This window comes from Musca autumnalis, unplaced genomic scaffold (assembly GCF_047663935.1).
Source record: "Musca autumnalis isolate F117 unplaced genomic scaffold, ASM4766393v1 scaffold_3, whole genome shotgun sequence".
Taxonomy (NCBI): Eukaryota; Metazoa; Arthropoda; class Insecta; order Diptera; family Muscidae; genus Musca; species Musca autumnalis.
The window spans coordinates 145,872,801-145,892,596 of record NW_027411866.1 but is presented as its reverse complement, the minus strand read 5'-3'; the positions used below and the strand labels follow the sequence as shown (position 1 = coordinate 145,892,596).

The 19,796-nt window shown below is 34.0% G+C and overlaps 1 protein-coding gene and 1 long non-coding RNA gene across 2 annotated transcripts; both read right to left on the bottom strand.

Annotated features, from left to right (window-relative positions):
- Positions 1-3,716: 3,716 nt before the first annotated feature.
- On the bottom strand, positions 3,717-5,033 carry LOC141400209 (deubiquitinase OTUD6B). The gene has a single exon (XM_073979674.1). The coding sequence runs from the start codon at positions 4,927-4,929 to the stop codon at positions 3,931-3,933; it is 999 nt and encodes a 332-aa protein (XP_073835775.1). The 5' UTR covers positions 4,930-5,033; the 3' UTR covers positions 3,717-3,930.
- Positions 5,034-19,049: 14,016 nt separating this feature from the next.
- LOC141396842 (uncharacterized) lies at positions 19,050-19,796 on the bottom strand. The gene is made up of 3 exons (XR_012411255.1): positions 19,563-19,796; positions 19,314-19,498; positions 19,050-19,255 (listed from the first exon to the last, which is right to left on the bottom strand). It is a non-coding gene; the product is annotated as an uncharacterized lncRNA (long non-coding RNA).

Genomic DNA, 19,796 nt, shown 5'->3' with positions numbered 1-19,796 from the left:
TACTGAATGGGCCACCTGATTTTCTATTGTAATGCATTGTGAGAAAGAGAGAGTGAAATTAATCAAGATCAATATCATCCCCTCACTTACGCAATTGAAATCCCGACCAGAGATGGGGCTGGATTTTTGTTCTATGAAAATTTGAAATGAAAAATATTTTCTTTATACAATTTATCATATGAAATTTATTTCCTTTATAAAATTTTTCATTTAAAATTTTCATAGAACAAGAATTGAGTCCATGGTCTGTATTATGATTTTTTAGGTTTTCAATGGTCGTTGGTTTTAGGTTTTCAACGTTGTAGACGTCGAAAACGTCATATAACCGTAGAAAACGTATAAAAAGTAGTAAATGTCATAAACCTCAAAAAATGTATGTTACTATCATATTTTTCAATTAATACTTTGGGTGACTTCCGAATCGCTAGTTGCTTTGTATTCGTGCATGAAACTAGGGGTTATTAGATCGAGTTCCCCACTATTGCAGTTTCATAAAATTACTCTGGCATGGAACTCGATTTAAGAACCCCTACTTTCATGAACGAATACAAAGCAACTGACGATTCGGAACCAGTGGCCTATTCTGTAACGTTTAACAACTATCGATATTGTTAAAATTTATTTTGTTTTTGTAACAACTACAAAACGAACAAATGAATTTGTTGTAAAATAAACATTTAGTAAAGTTGTTAAAAAGTTACAGAATAGGGGGGCTGGTGTTTATATAAGATTTACAGATTTGGTATGTTCTAATATCTATAGTAAAATTTTATGATGACCAATTTTGTAGAATATTTTGAACTGACATGATCAGATTTTTAAGAAGTTTTTAAATGAATTTCTAAGAAATAACCAAAAAGTTCCTATGATGGCACCCATGAGTTTTAACAAACTTTAAAAAAAAATCCACGTATTGAAAAAGTAAACTAAAGACACGTTTAAAAAAATAAACCTAAGAAATACAAAATTAAAAAAGAAAAACCCAACCCAAAGCAAGGCAACCAGGCGAGGCAGTTATGTACCCAGGCCTTTATTTCTTTAAACAATACACGTTTTGAAAAAGTATTCTTTAAAAAAAAAACAATTTTTTGAAAAACGCAGTTTAAAAAATCTGCGTCTAAAAAAAATTCACCAAAAACCATGTTTTCAAAAAAAAAAATTCTAAAAACCACGTTTTCAAAAAAAAAAAATTCTAAAAACCACTTTTTCAAAAAAATATTCTGAAAACCACGTTTTCAAAAAAAAAAATCTCTAAAAACCACGTCTTCAAAAAAAATTCTCTAAAAACCATGTTTTCAAAAAAAAAAATCTGTAAAAAACAATGTTTTAAAAAAAAAATTTAAAAAAACACGTTTTGAAAAAAATTCTCTAAAAAACCAACCTTAAAAAAATCTCTAAAAATCCACTTTTGGAAAAAATCTCTAAAAACCACCTATTCAAAAAAGTTCTCTAAAAACCACGTTTTCAAAAAAAATCTCTAAGAAAAACTATGTTTTGTAAAAAAATCTATAAAAAAAGTTCTCGTTTTGGAAAAAATTCTTTAAAAACGCGTTTTGAACAAAATTCTCTAAAAAACACGCTTCGAAAAAATTCTCTCAAAATCTACGTTTTGACAAAATGTCTCAAAATCCACGTTTTGAAAAAAATCTCTAAAAAACCACGTTTTGAAAAAATATTCTCTAAAAATATTTTTTAAACAATCCACGTTTTTAAAAACTATTCTTTAAAAAATCCAATTTTTTGAAAAACGTAGTTTTAAAAATCTACGTCTAAAAAAATTCTCTGAAAACGAAGTTTCCAAAAAATAATTCTCTAAAAATAACGTTTTCAAAAATGAAAAAATCTCTAAAAACCACGTTGTCAAAAAAGAAAAAATCCATAAAAACCACGTTCTCAAAAAAAAATTCTCTAAAAACCACGTTTTCAAAAAAAAAAAATCTCTAAAACCACGTTTTCAAAAAAAAAATCTCTAACACGTTTTGAAAAAAATCTCTAACACGTTTTGAAAAAAGTTCTCTAAAAAAATACGCTTTGAAAAAAGTTCTCTAAAAAACCACGCTTTGAAAAAAATTCTCTAAAAAACAACGTTTTGAAAAAATCTCTAAAAAACCACGTTTTGAAAAAAAATCTCTAAAAATATTCTTAAAAAATCCACGTTTTGAAAAATGTTCTTTAAAAATCCAAGTTTTGAAAAAATATTATTTAAAAAATCCAAGTTTTGAAAAAATATTATTTAAAAAATCCACGTTTTGAAAAAAATATTCCAAGGCGAATTTAACAAGGTGATCCAATAGTTGACGTTAGGTTGTAGTCTTCATTTGCTGTCAAATTTTTTTGCGCGAAATATCCACAAAAGTTAGAAGAAAACGTAAAAATATTATTCGCGAAGCTTAAACAAAGATGTTGTACACAGATATTTTTTATAGAAGCGAAATATTTGTTATTAATTTTTGATTGAAAATATGTTTTGACAGCAAATGAAGACATAGGTTGCTATTATTGTATCACCTTCTTTCTTACACCATGAAATATTCTTTAAAAATTCCATGTTTTGAAAAAAAATTTAAAAAAAATTCTAGTTTTGAAAAAATATTCTTTAAAAAATCCATGTCCCGAAAAAATATTCTTTAAAAATTTCAAGGTTTAAAAAAATATTCTTAAAAAATCTATGCTTTGAAAAATATTCTTTAAAAAATTCGCGTTTTGAAAAAATATTCTCAAAAAACCAGTTTTGAGAAAATAATATTTAAAGAAGCTACGTTTTGAAAAAAAATATTGTTTAAAAATGTACGTCTTGAAAAAATCCAAGTTTTGAAAAGAATATTCTTTAAAAACTCCTAGTTTTGAAAAATATTCGTTAAAAAATCCAAGTTTCGAGAAAATATTCTTAAAAAACATATTTTAGAAAAATATTCTTAAAAAATAGAATTTTTCGAAAAAGGAATACTTTACAAAACCCACGTTTTAAAACATATACTTAAAAAAATCGACGTTTTGAAAAGAGAATACTTTAGGAAATGCAATTTATAAAAAATATTATTTAAAACATCCAAATTTTGAAAAAATATAATACAAAAAAACAAGTTTTGAAAAATACTTTTGAAAAACTTAATTTTGAAAAAATATAAATATATGTATGTATATTTGCCACCGTGGTGCAATGGTATGCACACCCGCCTTGCACGCAGAAGGTCGTGGGTTCGATTCCCCGACTAGGCAACATCAAATTTTCAATGGTAGCAAAATACCCCTCAGTAATGTTGCCGACATTTCCTGAGTATTTCAGCCATGTAAAACTTCTCTACAAGTGGTTTCGTGGGACACGCCGTTCGGAATCGGCGATAAACTGTAGGTCCCATATCATAGAGCTAATATGAATCGGGGTGCAATCATTGATATGAGAGAAGTCTCCCTTGTCCCGTATGGGATGTTGTGGAACAATGTTTTGTTTTTTTATGTATATTTGCTAAGGACACGATTTTTCCATCGAGTTTTGCATCTATGCAAAGTCCAGTCACTACGAGTATACGCAGTTTAGATACGGTAAATTTCCTTGCGGCAATTTCTATTTCTTCCTTTTTTGCCACACATAAACTTGCCTAATGTAGATTTGACGACTAATTTGAATTACGAAATCAATACTTTACCATTCATTCCAAACGGAAGGATACCCAACAATTGTATTTCCTTTTAATATTCCATTGATTACAACATAATTTCTCGGTCTAGGGTGAAATACACCAATATACATAAGTTTTTGTTTATTACTTTGAGATAAAATTAATATCAAATATTGTGATTTGGTTTTTTCTTTAAATTTGTTATTATTGTTGAGTTCTGTTGTTTTGTGAATAAATGCATTAAATTCATCGTTTAGTAGTTGTGTTGTTGTTGTTTTTGGTTCTCCTTCTTCTCTTCATTTAATGCTATTCAATTTTCATCATTTTGTTCCCCTTCCGATCCAGTTAATTCCACCGTGGAATTATAATGTTCTCCCAAACTATACATATGACGATGATAAGTTATTATCAATGGTGCACCACCAAATTCATCTTGTCCTTGAATGGTTGGAGCACCATCGGCTTGTATCACCTCGATGGGTACCTTAAGTATGGAGGATAGAGCTTTCAGTTCGATTTGTCCACCCCATGCAGCGGTATTCCGTACATCATCACAATATTTTGTAAATTCTTCATCGTTCAGCAAATCTCCAGTTTGGGGATTTGTCATATATGGTAAAAGTGATTCTTTGTTGGCTTGTATATAATTGGCAGTCTCATGACGAAGCTCTTGGACATTGTGCGAACCCAAACCCTGTTGTATGAGCTGATGTCGTACCGCATTATAGAGGCAATCACCATCTGAGGGAACATTGTGCAATGCCAACTGACGTTGCTTAAGCTTTTCCACCAGCTTACGATATTCAACAGCTTTTGGTGCAAAAACTGCCTCTTCCGCCGCAGCCTTGATTTCTTCTTCCCGTTGACGTGCTTCACGGGACTTTTTATCCCGTCGTTTTTGTGCCTTAGATATGCGTTGTTGGGGCTGTTTTGTTGTTGTCTCTTCGGCCTTTTTATCATCACTAACTCCTGCTCCTGCACCACCTCCATTATTCAAATTATTTGTCAAGACCTCTTGATTGTCGACAGTGGGACTCTTGGCGGCATCACATGTATTGGCATTAATCTCTGCCTCTGCTTTCTTAAGTTCATCCGCTTGCCTTGATTCAAGGTTTGCTTCCAATTTGGCAATTTCCTCCAGTACTTCCTTTCGTTTTTTCTTGTCAGATTTTGGAGCATTCTTTTTTAGTTCTTGTATTTTAGCCTGTAGCTCTTTACGTTCTTTTCGGTGTCTAGATTGCACATCTTCAATGGAGATTTTTGCTATTTTATTGGTGGTATCAATTAAGGCATCACCTGTCTCCTCCATTTATTGTCTCAACGCTTTAAAACACTCCAAGTACTTAATAAATTAAATAATTCCAACCACTAATAAAACAAAAACTGACTTCTATTAGACTTTAGAGCTGGCAAAATATCGATAGCACTATCGATACTATCGATATTTTATTTTTTGAGCTAATATCGATAGTTATTTTTTCTATCGATATTATCGACAGAATTCCGCCATTAGAAATAATGAAAGAATAATCAAAAGAATAACGCCGAAGTCAACACAAATGAAAATTGTTTGGATCAATTAGAACTGAAAAGTCGTTTTTATTTTTATATACATATATTTTTTTTTTTGCCGCACAATGACACTACGAAGCATTTTTTCTTTTGTAAAATAATGATGCGTTTTTGCTCTCGAGGAACCCCTTTCACATTAATACTGGGTTTACATTTATGAAATCCATTCTATTTCAACTGTCAATTCCATTGCTTAAACATCAAATGAAATCCAATGGATTTTACATGAGTTTTCATTTGACATATAGCCAAAGAATTGACAGTTGAAATCCACTCGATTTCGTAAATGCAAACGAACTATAAATTTGAAAAGTTTTAAATGTTTTTGTTTATTGGAACATAAAGGGGAAGGGAAAGGTTATACATCAACAGGCTGTAATTTTCATAAGGAAAGCTAACCCGACAAAAAGGCCTAATGTGTATGGCGTTCAAGATCTATTTAACAGGTCACGTAAGTAGCACAACAACAACTCTATTTTGGCCGAAAATTCTTCAATATGTCAAAATGTTTGTTTACGTTTTCATACAATTTATTCACAATAACAAAATATTTGACAGATTGAAACCAATCAGCTGGTCGTTTTACGCCACCTTATAATTTCATCATGATGGCGTTTTAAATGTAGGAAATCCACTGGATTTCAGTTGTCACCTTGCTTATTTGTCAAATGAATATTTGCAAATAAATCCAGAGGATTTTATTTGACGTATACTGTATGTAGACATTTAAAATCCACCATTTTGATTTCAAATACAGGCGATAAAACTAACGATAGTATCGATACTATCGATATTTTTATAAGAAATATCGAAACTATCGAATGGTGCGACTATCGATAGTTTGCCAGCTCTAATAGACTTGTGTCGTCGTTCCGGAGTCCGGAATAAAAAAGTTCAAATTAATCATTCCCACGAAAGAACAATTGGAACTTTGTCCGGGTTGGGTTTTTCGTTCATCTAGTTCCTTTTAGAGTTGTGTAGTTCCGGAACGTACTAGTTCCAAGGAACTATTCCGGACAAGGAACTATTGGAGCTATATCCGACTCTTTTATTTATATAGATCGTTTAGTTCATATAGTTCCAGCCGTGCATATAATTCCTTTCATTTGTATAATTCATTTTCTTTAATTCCACACTCACTTCGATCTTTCACGTTCGGTTCCTTCATCATTCAGATGAGGCCCCATTGTTAAATAAACGTAAATTATATCATCGTTACATCGCTGCAAATTATTTATCTTTATGTCAATTCATCCACCAAAAAATGAAAACACAAAGAAAGATTCGTTAAACTACTTCACTCTCGGAACTATTTGGAACGAAGGAAATTAAGGGGTCGATTATGGATAGCAACTCAACTGTAGTTGCGTTGCCAGAACATAAAATCACGCAATTAAAATGAGAAATAAGACGGAAATTTTTGTCAAATTCAATCAATATCAGTGTTTTGAACCTTTAGTTTGTTATGTAACTAGCTTGGAGTGTAAAGGGGAATGAGTCATACCTAGATGTCGCTGGTATGCGTTTGCCATTGAAGTATTACGGTCTAGCTCAGTTGGCCACTCCAGACCAGACATAAACAAATTGATCTATTATTGATCACAAAACCAAAAAAACAAAAAAAATGAAATGCTTATTTAAAATAAAAAGAATTAAAGTTGTTGTTGTTGTTGATGGTACCCAAGGTGTTTGTTGGGATACCATGCCCTCCCAATGGATTTTCTACAAAATCCCCAATGAGTCTCATCGATGATGATGACTCCCAAAAACTTCCATTGACTGAACCCCTCCCCTTCTACATTACCTCATCACGAATTATTTACACATATTTACGAATAGGGTTTCATATAACAATGACAATTCAGGTTTTATTTGGATACCCATATGGTCCAAAACTATTTACATATTCATTAGTTTCCAAGGAAACATTTATAAAGACTCTACAAATTATAATTAAAAAAAAAATGATCAAAAGCAGATGAATTGGTTGTCAACCACAATGCCAGTGCTAATATGCACTTGTACTATGATATCAAAAGGAATCACTAACCCTATTGAGCTCAATTGGAATGATTCAAGATCATCAAAAATGATGATAAATTTCAGTAATAATTGATTGGGATCGACATCCTTAAATAATTGACATTGGTTTAAATCAATGAGAGAGTCAATTAAGGTCTAAATCAATAATTAAAATAATTAATTATTAATTAAAATAATTAAAAAGATAAATGGATGTATATAAATTTAGGCTTGATTCTTGACTACGTCTTAAAATTCTAAACTATATAATTATAAATGTATATGTATAAATACAAATGATTATATACATATATACACCATGTACATACATGTATATAGGAAGGATAAAAGTCCAAGTCTAAATCATTGCGGTTTTACTAAGAAAGAATTTGTTAGTAGCCAAAATTTAATACTAGACAAGACCAAAGTTATTAAGAGACAACGCAGTAACACTTCTCAGCACATAATTCACGTATACCGATTTGGTCAATTTTAAAACAAAGAAATTGCTGAATGTCTGAAAGAGAAAATCAAGATTCTTAACACCTTATTTCATAAAAGCAATGATTAGTGCTCAGAGGCACACTATGAGAATAATGAAAGTATATGGCGCCAAAATGAGAGCCGAATGCAAAACTCTCACATTTTATTATTGGTGGCTAAAAAATCTTCTCTTCTCTCTTTCAACTTCTTTTCCTCTGTTCTTTTATAAACTACCCTTCGGCACTTGTGACTAATGCACGTGGCAGTACACCGTTATGGTCAACAAAAAAAAAATTTACCGCTATAAAAAGTTGACTTACATATGTACATACGTGTATATATGTATTACACACATGTTCAGTTTAACAAATAACCAGTTTCACTAAATTCAACAAAGATTTGAAACTTCGAGAAAAAAATCCATTTACGTTAATTAATTTCAAGTCATGATCGGCTGGCCGTCGATTGTAAAATGTAAAAAATGTAGTTCCTTATTCCCCTGCCTGTGGCGGAGAAATAAGGATACTACTTTAAATGCAAATGAACAAACAGATTACACTTGTGGTGTACGCGTAAATAGGTTAGGGACAGATTTCACAGGCACTACACTTATTTCTACTTATCTGCATAACCCAGTGGGAGGCCTGTACAGGTTGATGTGACAGCCAATTGTAGTTCGTAACCAGGTCTGCAAAATCCACTGCAGCAAGATCTTGATTTCTCACCAGGACGTTGATGCACAGTACTGGGAGTGAAGTGGTGGCCTTCGAAGATTGTGTTTGCCGCCTTTTGATGTGTTTGATGTGCCGTTCAACTGCACGAGTGGGCGAATTGCACTATTAAATTTTTCAGCACAAATTATGGTGTCTTCTCCGTTGGGACGTTGACGACAATTTCGGCAAAAAAAATGCAGTACCCCGATTTACGTTTGGTTTGGCTACAACCGATTTAAAAAACTGGCGGTGACGGGCAATTATTCTGGTGGATTTTATCCAATACCACTAATGAATGGTTGTTAAAAAGGTACCAAGCGTTTCTTCCTCTTCCACTAGAGAGTATGAACAACTTTTTATTTCCAAATTATTTGCAGTCGTGAATGATGGTATAATGCACTACTGTGGTGGCTGTTAGGCTTGATATCGAATCACCACACGTTTCATAAAAATTTATGTAACCAGCACAATTAGCGTTTTCGCCAAACCTTAAGGAAAATAAAACACACGCTTCAGTAAAACAATCTGGTTTTCTTTAAAGTACTGTTGTACTAAAAGCTTACCTTCTGTTAAACAGAACAAAAAAAAGTGAGAAATTGTTATTGGAACAATGTTCCAAATTTCCACGCCGCAATGCTTGTAAAAAAAGGAAAAAAAAATGTGCTGAAGTACAGCCACACAAGTATCACAATTGTTTTCTTGAAGTGGTGATGACGATGTTAACACGGTCGTGGTTTTCAATGCAAATAAAAATTGCATTCTTAAGTTGACTCCACGGGACGAAAGAATTTGCAAATGAAGTGGAAGAAAAATGCCGCCATTTGCATGCCGGGTTGCCACCGTTCAAAAAATTCTGACTGTCAAAAGTTTGGTTGTCCAATTTGTATTAAATGGCGTTCCTTACGCCGGCGCCAATTAGCGTCCGTTTACATTTACGAAATTCACTCGGTTTCGATGTAAACGGTTAACATAACAAACCCGAACACGTTGGCATAGGCCTGCCGAAGCCACACTGATTCGGGAAGTTAACCGAAGTATGCTAAGGGTGGGGAAGAACCGCGACCCTGAGATTAAGAGTACAAAAAAAAATCATAAGAAGGTAAAAGCCGGGCTAATTATTTTGTTGGCACCATGTGCTGTAAATCTTTGCAATGGTATACGCCTATCTTCCTACCACGTAAGTCCTCAATCTCATATAGGGATGTTCCAACCTGTCTGGTATTTTCGAAATGAATCGAATCAAAAATCAATAAATCTTACAAAGTATCTCGAAAGCAGAAAAACTCAAAAATCCTGTAAAACAGAATAAATTGAGACAATAGATTATCTAGGCTGTGGTAGATCAGGGTAAAAGTTTGTAAGTCCGGGTAAAATTAATTCGAATAATATTCGAATCAGAAAAAGAAAGGTCTTAGCTGGTGAAGAAAAAAAAAATAGGACTTCGATAGGCTCTTCAGTCCTCTTCGCCTACCCCTATTGTTCTATGAGGTAGACTGTCAAACGTAGGAGTGATTGTTGCCGGTTAAAATTTCCTCAAAGAGTTTCCCGAGGTCTCTTCAGTGTATCTTTAGTTAAGCATAGAACGGCTTTCTAAATATACACTGGGAAATCGACAACCAGACAACAATCCGTCCTACGGAAAATGCTCCAACTCAAGGTTGAGCGCTGCCGTCCGAAGGCTCTCCAGACTAACCGCCCCTACAACCTTAAGGTACTTCAGCAGACCTCGAGTCGAACTGAAGACCAGTCTTCGGGTACAGCTAGTCCAGTTCTGTGTACACCCTGTGTGTACGTGAAAACAAACAAAAATATATTACTACTTAAAGCGTATATATTTTAAAAGTAAGAACTAGCAATCAGTAGTTTGAGCCTATCAAACCCCTCCTGCCGTCTTTTAATCAAAAAGAGAAAAACAAATGTCTTGAGGGCGACGACCCTATGCCTCACGCAATCGGAAAAAGAAAGATAATTAGTACCACGGTAGAAAATTCAAGCAAAGTGAATAGTAAATTACTATCACAAAGTAACAAAAAAACCGAAAAAAACTAATACACTACAGATCCCGACTAAAATCCCGAAAGGTTTCACCAGTCCCTACGACGTAGCTCTATATTCAAATCTCAAACCGGAAACAAAAAAGTTTGCCAAAAGCTGTTACTAGTGCAGGTGCCAGATAATAACGAAAACTAATATGTCTTAAATGTGCCAACAATCGAATAAATATCAATAATTTTATTTTCCCAAACAAATTTCCAGAAAATTCTTCCAATAATTTCAGGTCAAAATTATCTCATAAAATGTACAAGGTAATTGGTAGAAGGTTAAGGTATCAGCCAGGATAAAAAAAGAATAATCAACAACAACAAACTATCTTCATTATCTTTGAAAAGCGCAGTCAAAATTTTTCCCCAAAAACTTCAATTCTAATAAATCAATATATTAAAGCATCTATAATATCGCAAATCATGCAAAAGATCATAAATAATCAACTGCAGATGACAATATATTATAAAGCTTTAAAGAAAGTCGAAGTATGAATTCAATAACGCAGAAGTTTTGTCACAAAATTGCAGCTTGACATAAACTCAGGCTTGCAAGACGACTAAAACTCTTTTCCTTTAAGTTGACATTCAAGAAATGATGTTAAAATTTAATTGACCTTAAGTCGCAATTGGTATGTTGTAATATAACAACAACTCAAGACATACTGAAAACCAATCAAACAAAAATTCATACACCTAATGTTCAGAAACAATTCCCTTTGATGGGAGTTGAACCTAAGACATCTGCTTGTACGTTGGGCGCCATTGTTATGTAACTAGCTTGGAGTGTAAAGGGGAATGAGTCATACCTAGATGTCGCTGGTATGCGTTTGCCATTGAAGTATTACGGTCTAGCTCAGTTGGCCACTCCAGACCAGACATAAACAAATTGATCTATTATTGATCACAAAACCAAAAAAACAAAAAAAATGAAATGCTTATTTAAAATAAAAAGAATTAAAGTTGTTGTTGTTGTTGATGGTACCCAAGGTGTTTGTTGGGATACCATGCCCTCCCAATGGATTTTCTACAAAATCCCCAATGAGTCTCATCGATGATGATGACTCCCAAAAACTTCCATTGACTGAACCCCTCCCCTTCTACATTACCTCATCACGAATTATTTACACATATTTACGAATAGGGTTTCATATAACAATGACAATTCAGGTTTTATTTGGATACCCATATGGTCCAAAACTATTTACATATTCATTAGTTTCCAAGGAAACATTTATAAAGACTCTACAAATTATAATTAAAAAAAAAATGATCAAAAGCAGATGAATTGGTTGTCAACCACAATGCCAGTGCTAATATGCACTTGTACTATGATATCAAAAGGAATCACTAACCCTATTGAGCTCAATTGGAATGATTCAAGATCATCAAAAATGATGATAAATTTCAGTAATAATTGATTGGGATCGACATCCTTAAATAATTGACATTGGTTTAAATCAATGAGAGAGTCAATTAAGGTCTAAATCAATAATTAAAATAATTAATTATTAATTAAAATAATTAAAAAGATAAATGGATGTATATAAATTTAGGCTTGATTCTTGACTACGTCTTAAAATTCTAAACTATATAATTATAAATGTATATGTATAAATACAAATGATTATATACATATATACACCATGTACATACATGTATATAGGAAGGATAAAAGTCCAAGTCTAAATCATTGCGGTTTTACTAAGAAAGAATTTGTTAGTAGCCAAAATTTAATACTAGACAAGACCAAAGTTATTAAGAGACAACGCAGTAACACTTCTCAGCACATAATTCACGTATACCGATTTGGTCAATTTTAAAACAAAGAAATTGCTGAATGTCTGAAAGAGAAAATCAAGATTCTTAACACCTTATTTCATAAAAGCAATGATTAGTGCTCAGAGGCACACTATGAGAATAATGAAAGTATATGGCGCCAAAATGAGAGCCGAATGCAAAACTCTCACATTTTATTATTGGTGGCTAAAAATCTTCTCTTCTCTCTTTCAACTTCTTTTCCTCTGTTCTTTTATAAACTACCCTTCGGCACTTGTGACTAATGCACGTGGCAGTACACCGTTATGGTCAACAAAAAAAAAATTTACCGCTATAAAAAGTTGACTTACATATGTACATACGTGTATATATGTATTACACACATGTTCAGTTTAACAAATAACCAGTTTCACTAAATTCAACAAAGATTTGAAACTTCGAGGAAAAAATCCATTTACGTTAATTAATTTCAAGTCATGATCGGCTGGCCGTCGATTGTAAAATGTAAAAAATGTAGTTCCTTATTCCCCTGCCTGTGGCGGAGAAATAAGGATACTACTTTAAATGCAAATGAACAAACAGATTACACTTGTGGTGTACGCGTAAATAGGTTAGGGACAGATTTCACAGGCACTACACTTATTTCTACTTATCTGCATAACCCAGTGGGAGGCCTGTACAGGTTGATGTGACAGCCAATTGTAGTTCGTAACCAGGTCTGCAAAATCCACTGCAGCAAGATCTTGATTTCTCACCAGGACGTTGATGCACAGTACTGGGAGTGAAGTGGTGGCCTTCGAAGATAGTGTTTGCCGCCTTTTGATGTGTTTGATGTGCCGTTCAACTGCACGAGTGGGCGAATTGCACTATTAAATTTTTCAGCACAAATTATGGTGTCTTCTCCGTTGGGACGTTGACGACAATTTCGGCAAAAAAAATGCAGTACCCCGATTTACGTTTGGTTTGGCTACAACCGATTTAAAAAACTGGCGGTGACGGGCAATTATTCTGGTGGATTTTATCCAATACCACTAATGAATGGTTGTTAAAAAGGTACCAAGCGTTTCTTCCTCTTCCACTAGAGAGTATAAACAACTTTTTATTTCCAAATTATTTGCAGTCGTGAATGATGGTATAATGCACTACTGTGGTGGCTGTTAGGCTTGATATCGAATCACCACACGTTTCATAAAAATTTATGTAACCAGCACAATTAGCGTTTTCGCCAAACCTTAAGGAAAATAAAACACACGCTTCAGTAAAACAATCTGGTTTTCTTTAAAGTACTGTTGTACTAAAAGCTTACCTTCTGTTAAACAGAACAAAAAAAAAGTGAGAAATTGTTATTGGAACAATGTTCCAAATTTCCACGCCGCAATGCTTGTAAAAAAAGGAAAAAAAAAAATGTGCTGAAGTACAGCCACACAAGTATCACAATTGTTTTCTTGAAGTGGTGATGACGATGTTAACACGGTCGTGGTTTTCAATGCAAATAAAAATTGCATTCTTAAGTTGACTCCACGGGACGAAAGAATTTGCAAATGAAATGGAAGAAAAATGCCGCCATTTGCATGCCGGGTTGCCACCGTTCAAAAAATTCTGACTGTCAAAAGTTTGGTTGTCCAATTTGTATTAAATGGCGTTCCTTACGCCGGCGCCAATTAGCGTCCGTTTACATTTACGAAATTCACTCGGTTTCGATGTAAACGGTTAACATAACAAGTTATTAATTTAATTGTAAACAAGTAAGAAAAGCGTTAAGTTCGGTCGGGCCGAACTTTTTATACCCTCCACCACAAATTTCAGCCATTTCGGTGGATTAATGTGGCCACAACCTTCAAAATTCGGAAGGTACCGTTCTATGGGGGCTATATGATGGCGTGGACCTATACCTACAAATTTCTGGGGTAAAGTTTTATACGTCTTCTTCTTCTTTATTTGCCATTCCGTATTCGGGTTTTAGCGATCATACAATTACATAATGATAATTTGGTATATTTAACAAATCAGTTTATTAATTTATATATAGGTTTCTGTTTTTAGCGGCATTCAGAAGAGTTCTTTCATTATGGTGTCCAGTCCAATCTTGAATGTTTTTGAGCCATGATGTTTCCCGTCGCCCTCTTGGTCTTCTCCCATCGATTTTTGTTTGGATAATAATTTGCAGAAGCTTATATTTTTCATGCCTCATAATGTGACCAAGATATGCGGTTTTTTGTGTTTTTATATTTTTTATTAATTGGCGTTCGACTTGCATGCGTTCTAACACTTCGTCGTTTGTAATGCGCTCGGTCCATGGGATCTTTAAAATTCGACGATATATCCATATTTCAAACGAGTTCAGTCTTTTTTCATCTACAGCTTTCAAAGTCCATGTTTCCGCAGAGTACAATAAAACGGACCATATGTAACATTTTACAAATCGTATTTTTGTAGTAAGACTTATGTCGTGGCTAAGTAAAACTTTGTTATGTTTGAAAAAATTGTTTCTTGCCATTTCTATTCGGCATTTAATTTCTCTTGATATGTCCCATTTATCGTTGATTTGAATACCGAGGTATTTGTAGGTTGTCACTCGCTCTATTTCATCGTTATTTATCTTTAGTGGCGTGTTATTGTCGGCATGATTCCTGCTTACTACCATATATTTTGTTTTCTTAACGTTGATTTTTAATCCGTATATTTCGCTATTTTGTGTTACTGCGTCTATTAATTTTTGTAGTCCAGCTATGCTGCTTGCTACTAATACGGTGTCATCAGCATAGCGTATGTTATTTATTAAGGTGTTGTTTAGTTGGATACCAATATTCTTTCCACGTACAGATTCTTCGAATATTTTCTCGGAATATATGTTAAATAAAAGAGGGGACAATATGCAGCCTTGTCTTACACCTCTTGAAATTGGAACATCGTCAGTTAATTCATTATCTACTTGAATGTTTGCTATCTGTTTCCAGTATAGGTTTTTAATGCAGTTTATGTCACTGTCTTCCAATCCGATTGAAAGTAGGATCTCTATCAATTTATCATGATTTACCGTATCGAACGCTTTTTCGTAGTCTACGAAACATAAGAATACATCTTTTTGTACCTCTCGACAATTTTGTATTAATACTTGTACAGCTAGTAACGCTTCTCGTGTCCCCATGCCTTCCTTGAATCCAAATTGTGTTTGTCCCATGTGTGCTTCGCAGATCGAATAGATTCGTCTATGTATTATTTTTAAAAATATTTTAAGAGCGTGGCTCATTAGACTTATTAGTCTATAGTCGCTGCAGGTCTTCGCATTATTTTTCTTGGGTATTGTAATAAATGTTGATTTGAGCCAATCTTGGGGATATTGTCCTGTTTTATATATATTGTTGAATAATTTTAAAAGAAGCTTGGTGTTATTTCCGTCTATTAACTTAAGTACCTCGGCAGGTATTTCGTCTGGACCCATTGCCTTTTTATCTTTCATTGACATAATAGCTAGTTGTAATTCATTCTCAGTAATGGGTGTCCCTGTAAAATTAATTTCATTAATTTCATCCCCAGAGTTGGATAAGGATGTTCGTTGGTGATCGATAAATAATTGCTTAATATATTCTTCCCATAGTTTTTTCTTTTCTGCAGTTTCATAAATTGCTACTTTATTATCATTGTAGATAAATGTTGACGATCTCTTTGGATAAATACCAGATGTCTCTTTTAATTTTTTGTGGAGATTGAAGTCGTCATGAAGTATTTTAAGTCGTTCAATTTCCTGACATTGCTTATTTATTTGCTCATTTTTTGCAGCACGTGTTGCGATTTTAATTTCTTGGTTTATCTCCCAATATCTTTCATAGTTTACATTTCTGTGTTTACTTCTTTCTTCCCGAAGTGCTCGAATTTCATCCGTTATCCATGGATCTTCTTTTTTGCGCATGTTGGTTCCGATTATATTTTTTGTGACATCTTTTATGGATTTTTTCACTTGGTTCCATAGGTTTTCGACGTTACTTATTGTTGCATTTATTTCAGTGAGGTCGGCATTTAATTGTTCCTTTATCGTTTGTTTCGTTAATGGGTCATTCAGTTTTTCAATATTGATTCTTGGTTCCGGCTTTTTCTTGCGAGTGGTAGCAAGTTTAATTCTTAAATTGCACATTAAAAGGTTATGGTCTGAGGGGACATCAGCACCAGGATAGGTAGAACATTTTGACACACACGTACAGTACCTCTTATTTATCAAAATGTAGTCTATTTGGTTTCATACTATGTTGCCATTATTATCCTGAGGTGATTTCCACGTATAAAGTCGCCTAGGGTGAAGACAAAATAATGTATTGGTGATTTTGTATTTATATTCTTGGCAAAACTGAATCAATTTCTCTCCTCTTTCATTCCGTTTTCCCAGTCCGTCTAAAGAAGACTAAATACCAAATTTCAGCCATCTCGGTGTGATAATGAGGCTAAAACGTTCAAAATATCGAAAATTGGGAGATATTGTATTATGGGGGCTATATCAACACGTGGACCTATATAAACATTTTATGGTAGAAATGTTTCTTAGCCTCTGGAAACACAAAATACAAAGTTACAACCGATTCTTTGGTCAAATGGGTCTAATACATTCAAAATATATTAAAATGACGCGTACTTTATATGGGGCCTTATATGGGGGCTATACCAAAACGTGGACCTATATAACCCAACTTTGGTAGGAATGTTTTCTGGCCTCTGGAGACACAAAGTACCAAATTACAACCACTTCGGTGGTAAAATGGGCCAAATATCTTTAAAATTCCTTAAAACGACGACGCGTCACGCGTCATTTTGTATGGGGGCTATACGAAAGCGTGGACCTGCATAGCCCGCTTTCAATACCAAAGTCCTACGTAAATATAACATATTTTCCCAAAATTTCATCAACCTACGTCAATCCGTTCGGACGCTAGAGTGATTTCCACAGACGGACGGACACGGCTATATCGATGTAGAATTGCACGCTGATCAAGAATATATACTTTGTGGGGTCTACAATGATTATTTCGAGTAGTTCCAACCTCATATACCCCCATCCTATGGTGGAGGGTATAAAAAGTATAAATTTTAATGCGGAAATAGAAAATTCTATTACTAAATTTTGCTGTGGGCAACGCAACTGGCGGGTTACTCTGTATTGCGATGCGTTTGGTATTTTGATAACGCAAGATATTGTTACGAACCGCCTAATGCGGTGCCATGGTGGGGTTCCAACTCGCTCAGTCGGGGCAACAACGTTCAGGGGGTTCTTAACCCTGCCACCATCGGCCCTAGGCACGGTGGTCGAAAGCACTAATCTAGCGGCGCGAAATTAATAACTTGCAAACGAATTGAGATACGTCACTGAAATTTGGCACAAACTCAGTTTGTACCTGTGGGTAATAATGGGCCAAATATGAACAATATCGGCTGATGTTTTAGTATAGCCCCCATATAACGGCACCTTAAGATTTTCGGTATTTTGAGGATTGAAGCCACAATTTCGTAGCAAATTAACCGTAATTTGGTACTTAGGGTTCCTAGTGGTCACAAAATATTTTCACCAAAAATTATGGACATAGGTGCACGTTTTGATATAGCCCCCATGTAACCGTACCTCCCAATTTAAGGTATTTTGAATATCGTGATCACATTTTTAAACCAACTTGGCTGTAATTTTGCATTCCGTGTTCTCAGTGCATATAAAATCTTCTTACAAAACATTTTCAACACGGATTTATGTTTCGATGTAGCTTATTTTATGGTACCCCCGATTCGTTGAATTTTTACTTGTTATCCCATATTTAATAACATATTTAGCTATAATATGGTATTGTAGTGTCTCCGGGGGTAGAACTCCTCCCTGCAAACATTTCTCAAGATAGGTCCATATTTTGATTTAGGTCCCATACAAATGCACAGCTAAATTTGTATGAATTTCATGCAAAATCCCTTATTAAAGGCGCAGTCATCAAAAGATTTGCAAATATTTGCAGCCCTAATGTGGTTATTCCGTATCCAGAGAGTCTAATTTCATTCCCCAAAAAATAATAGAACCTAAGTTCGGCCAAGTTTACAAGATGCACTCTATGGAACAAGCGCGTACAACACAAAAAAACACTAAAAAATTGAATTTTTTGGAAATTTATTGCTATATAACTAAGGACCTCCAGACCCCAAACTAATTTTTATAATTTAAATCACACCCTCTGCTATTAATAAAAAATAAATCTTGTCAAGTTTCATTACGAATTTATATAACATTCAAACAAAAAATGAAGTTAATTTTATTGCAACAGTTTTTTAAAATCTGATGCAGCAAAAACTCTTGTATTTGATAGTGAATAACTTAGTGAATATTTACAACAACAAAAATAAAAAAACAAAATCTTTGTCTGCAAAGTGTCTGTAATCGATACAATGGAAAATATTTCGCAATTTTATAGTTCGATTTTTCTACTTTCGCGCCGCTAGATCAGTGGTTTCGACCAGTGTGCTAGGGGTCAAACAATAAAAGAGGGGGAGACAATATACCTAAACAAAATAAAACGACACATACACACTATGCGACTATGACAAGGGAAGTTGGTGCATTCGCTCCCACACTTGGCCCACCCTACCTTGACCCTTTCGTCATAATAACATGAAATTTTAAAGGGCCCCGAAAGCCACACACACTTACCGAATAGTAACTTACACTCTAAGTAACTCCCTCACAAAGAAACACTCAACTATTCATTATAATGACAAAAATCAAACATTGAAAGAATTTATTATATTTGCAAACAATCAGATATTTAACAAAGTCGATATTTTGAATTTCTAACACCTGAAGCTTCCATTGTGAGCAAATCGCTCAGGCGATTCATCAGAACAGAAGTATTTAATCTATCTTTCTTTCATTTATTTTCAGGCAGTGCCTCTTTATTAAACGCGCTCATGCGCTATCCAATAATCAAATGGAAATCAGATAATACGCCAAGTGGGCTCAAATTGCTACTTAGATTCGGTAAGCATACATTTTCACATTCGTTACCTGGAGGAGACAATACTTATGCCATTTACTTTGTTGTTATTCTTTCATATAATGATACCTTTTGTCAGTTTGGGTCCTTAAAGGCGTATTAACGGCTATCCGATACGGAGAAATATCTCGTCCACCAAACCGTCACTCAATTTTTGGGATTCGTTCATAAACATATTCCTGACCTCCTCCACACAACCATTTGGAGGGGGTCAGAATTCTCGTTGAAGTTGTCGTTCGTATGTTTGGCGTTAGCTTTGATAAAAAGAGAGCATTATAACACCAAACAAACCTTAACATATACAACAAAACAACTTACATCTTTTTGTATGCACACCAACATGAATAAAAAACAATTTAATAAAAATATAAAGGAAATTTTTCCTCAACTATTTAATGTTTAGCTCCTCTTGATTTAATAGACTTTTTTTGGTAGCAACTAGAATAGAGTTATTTAATACCAAAAACTTAAATGTCGAGTTCTCCCTCCGTAACCCCTTATATACGGCAGCCATCAATCAAAATTTTCCCTCATTTTTCGCAAAATTTTTTG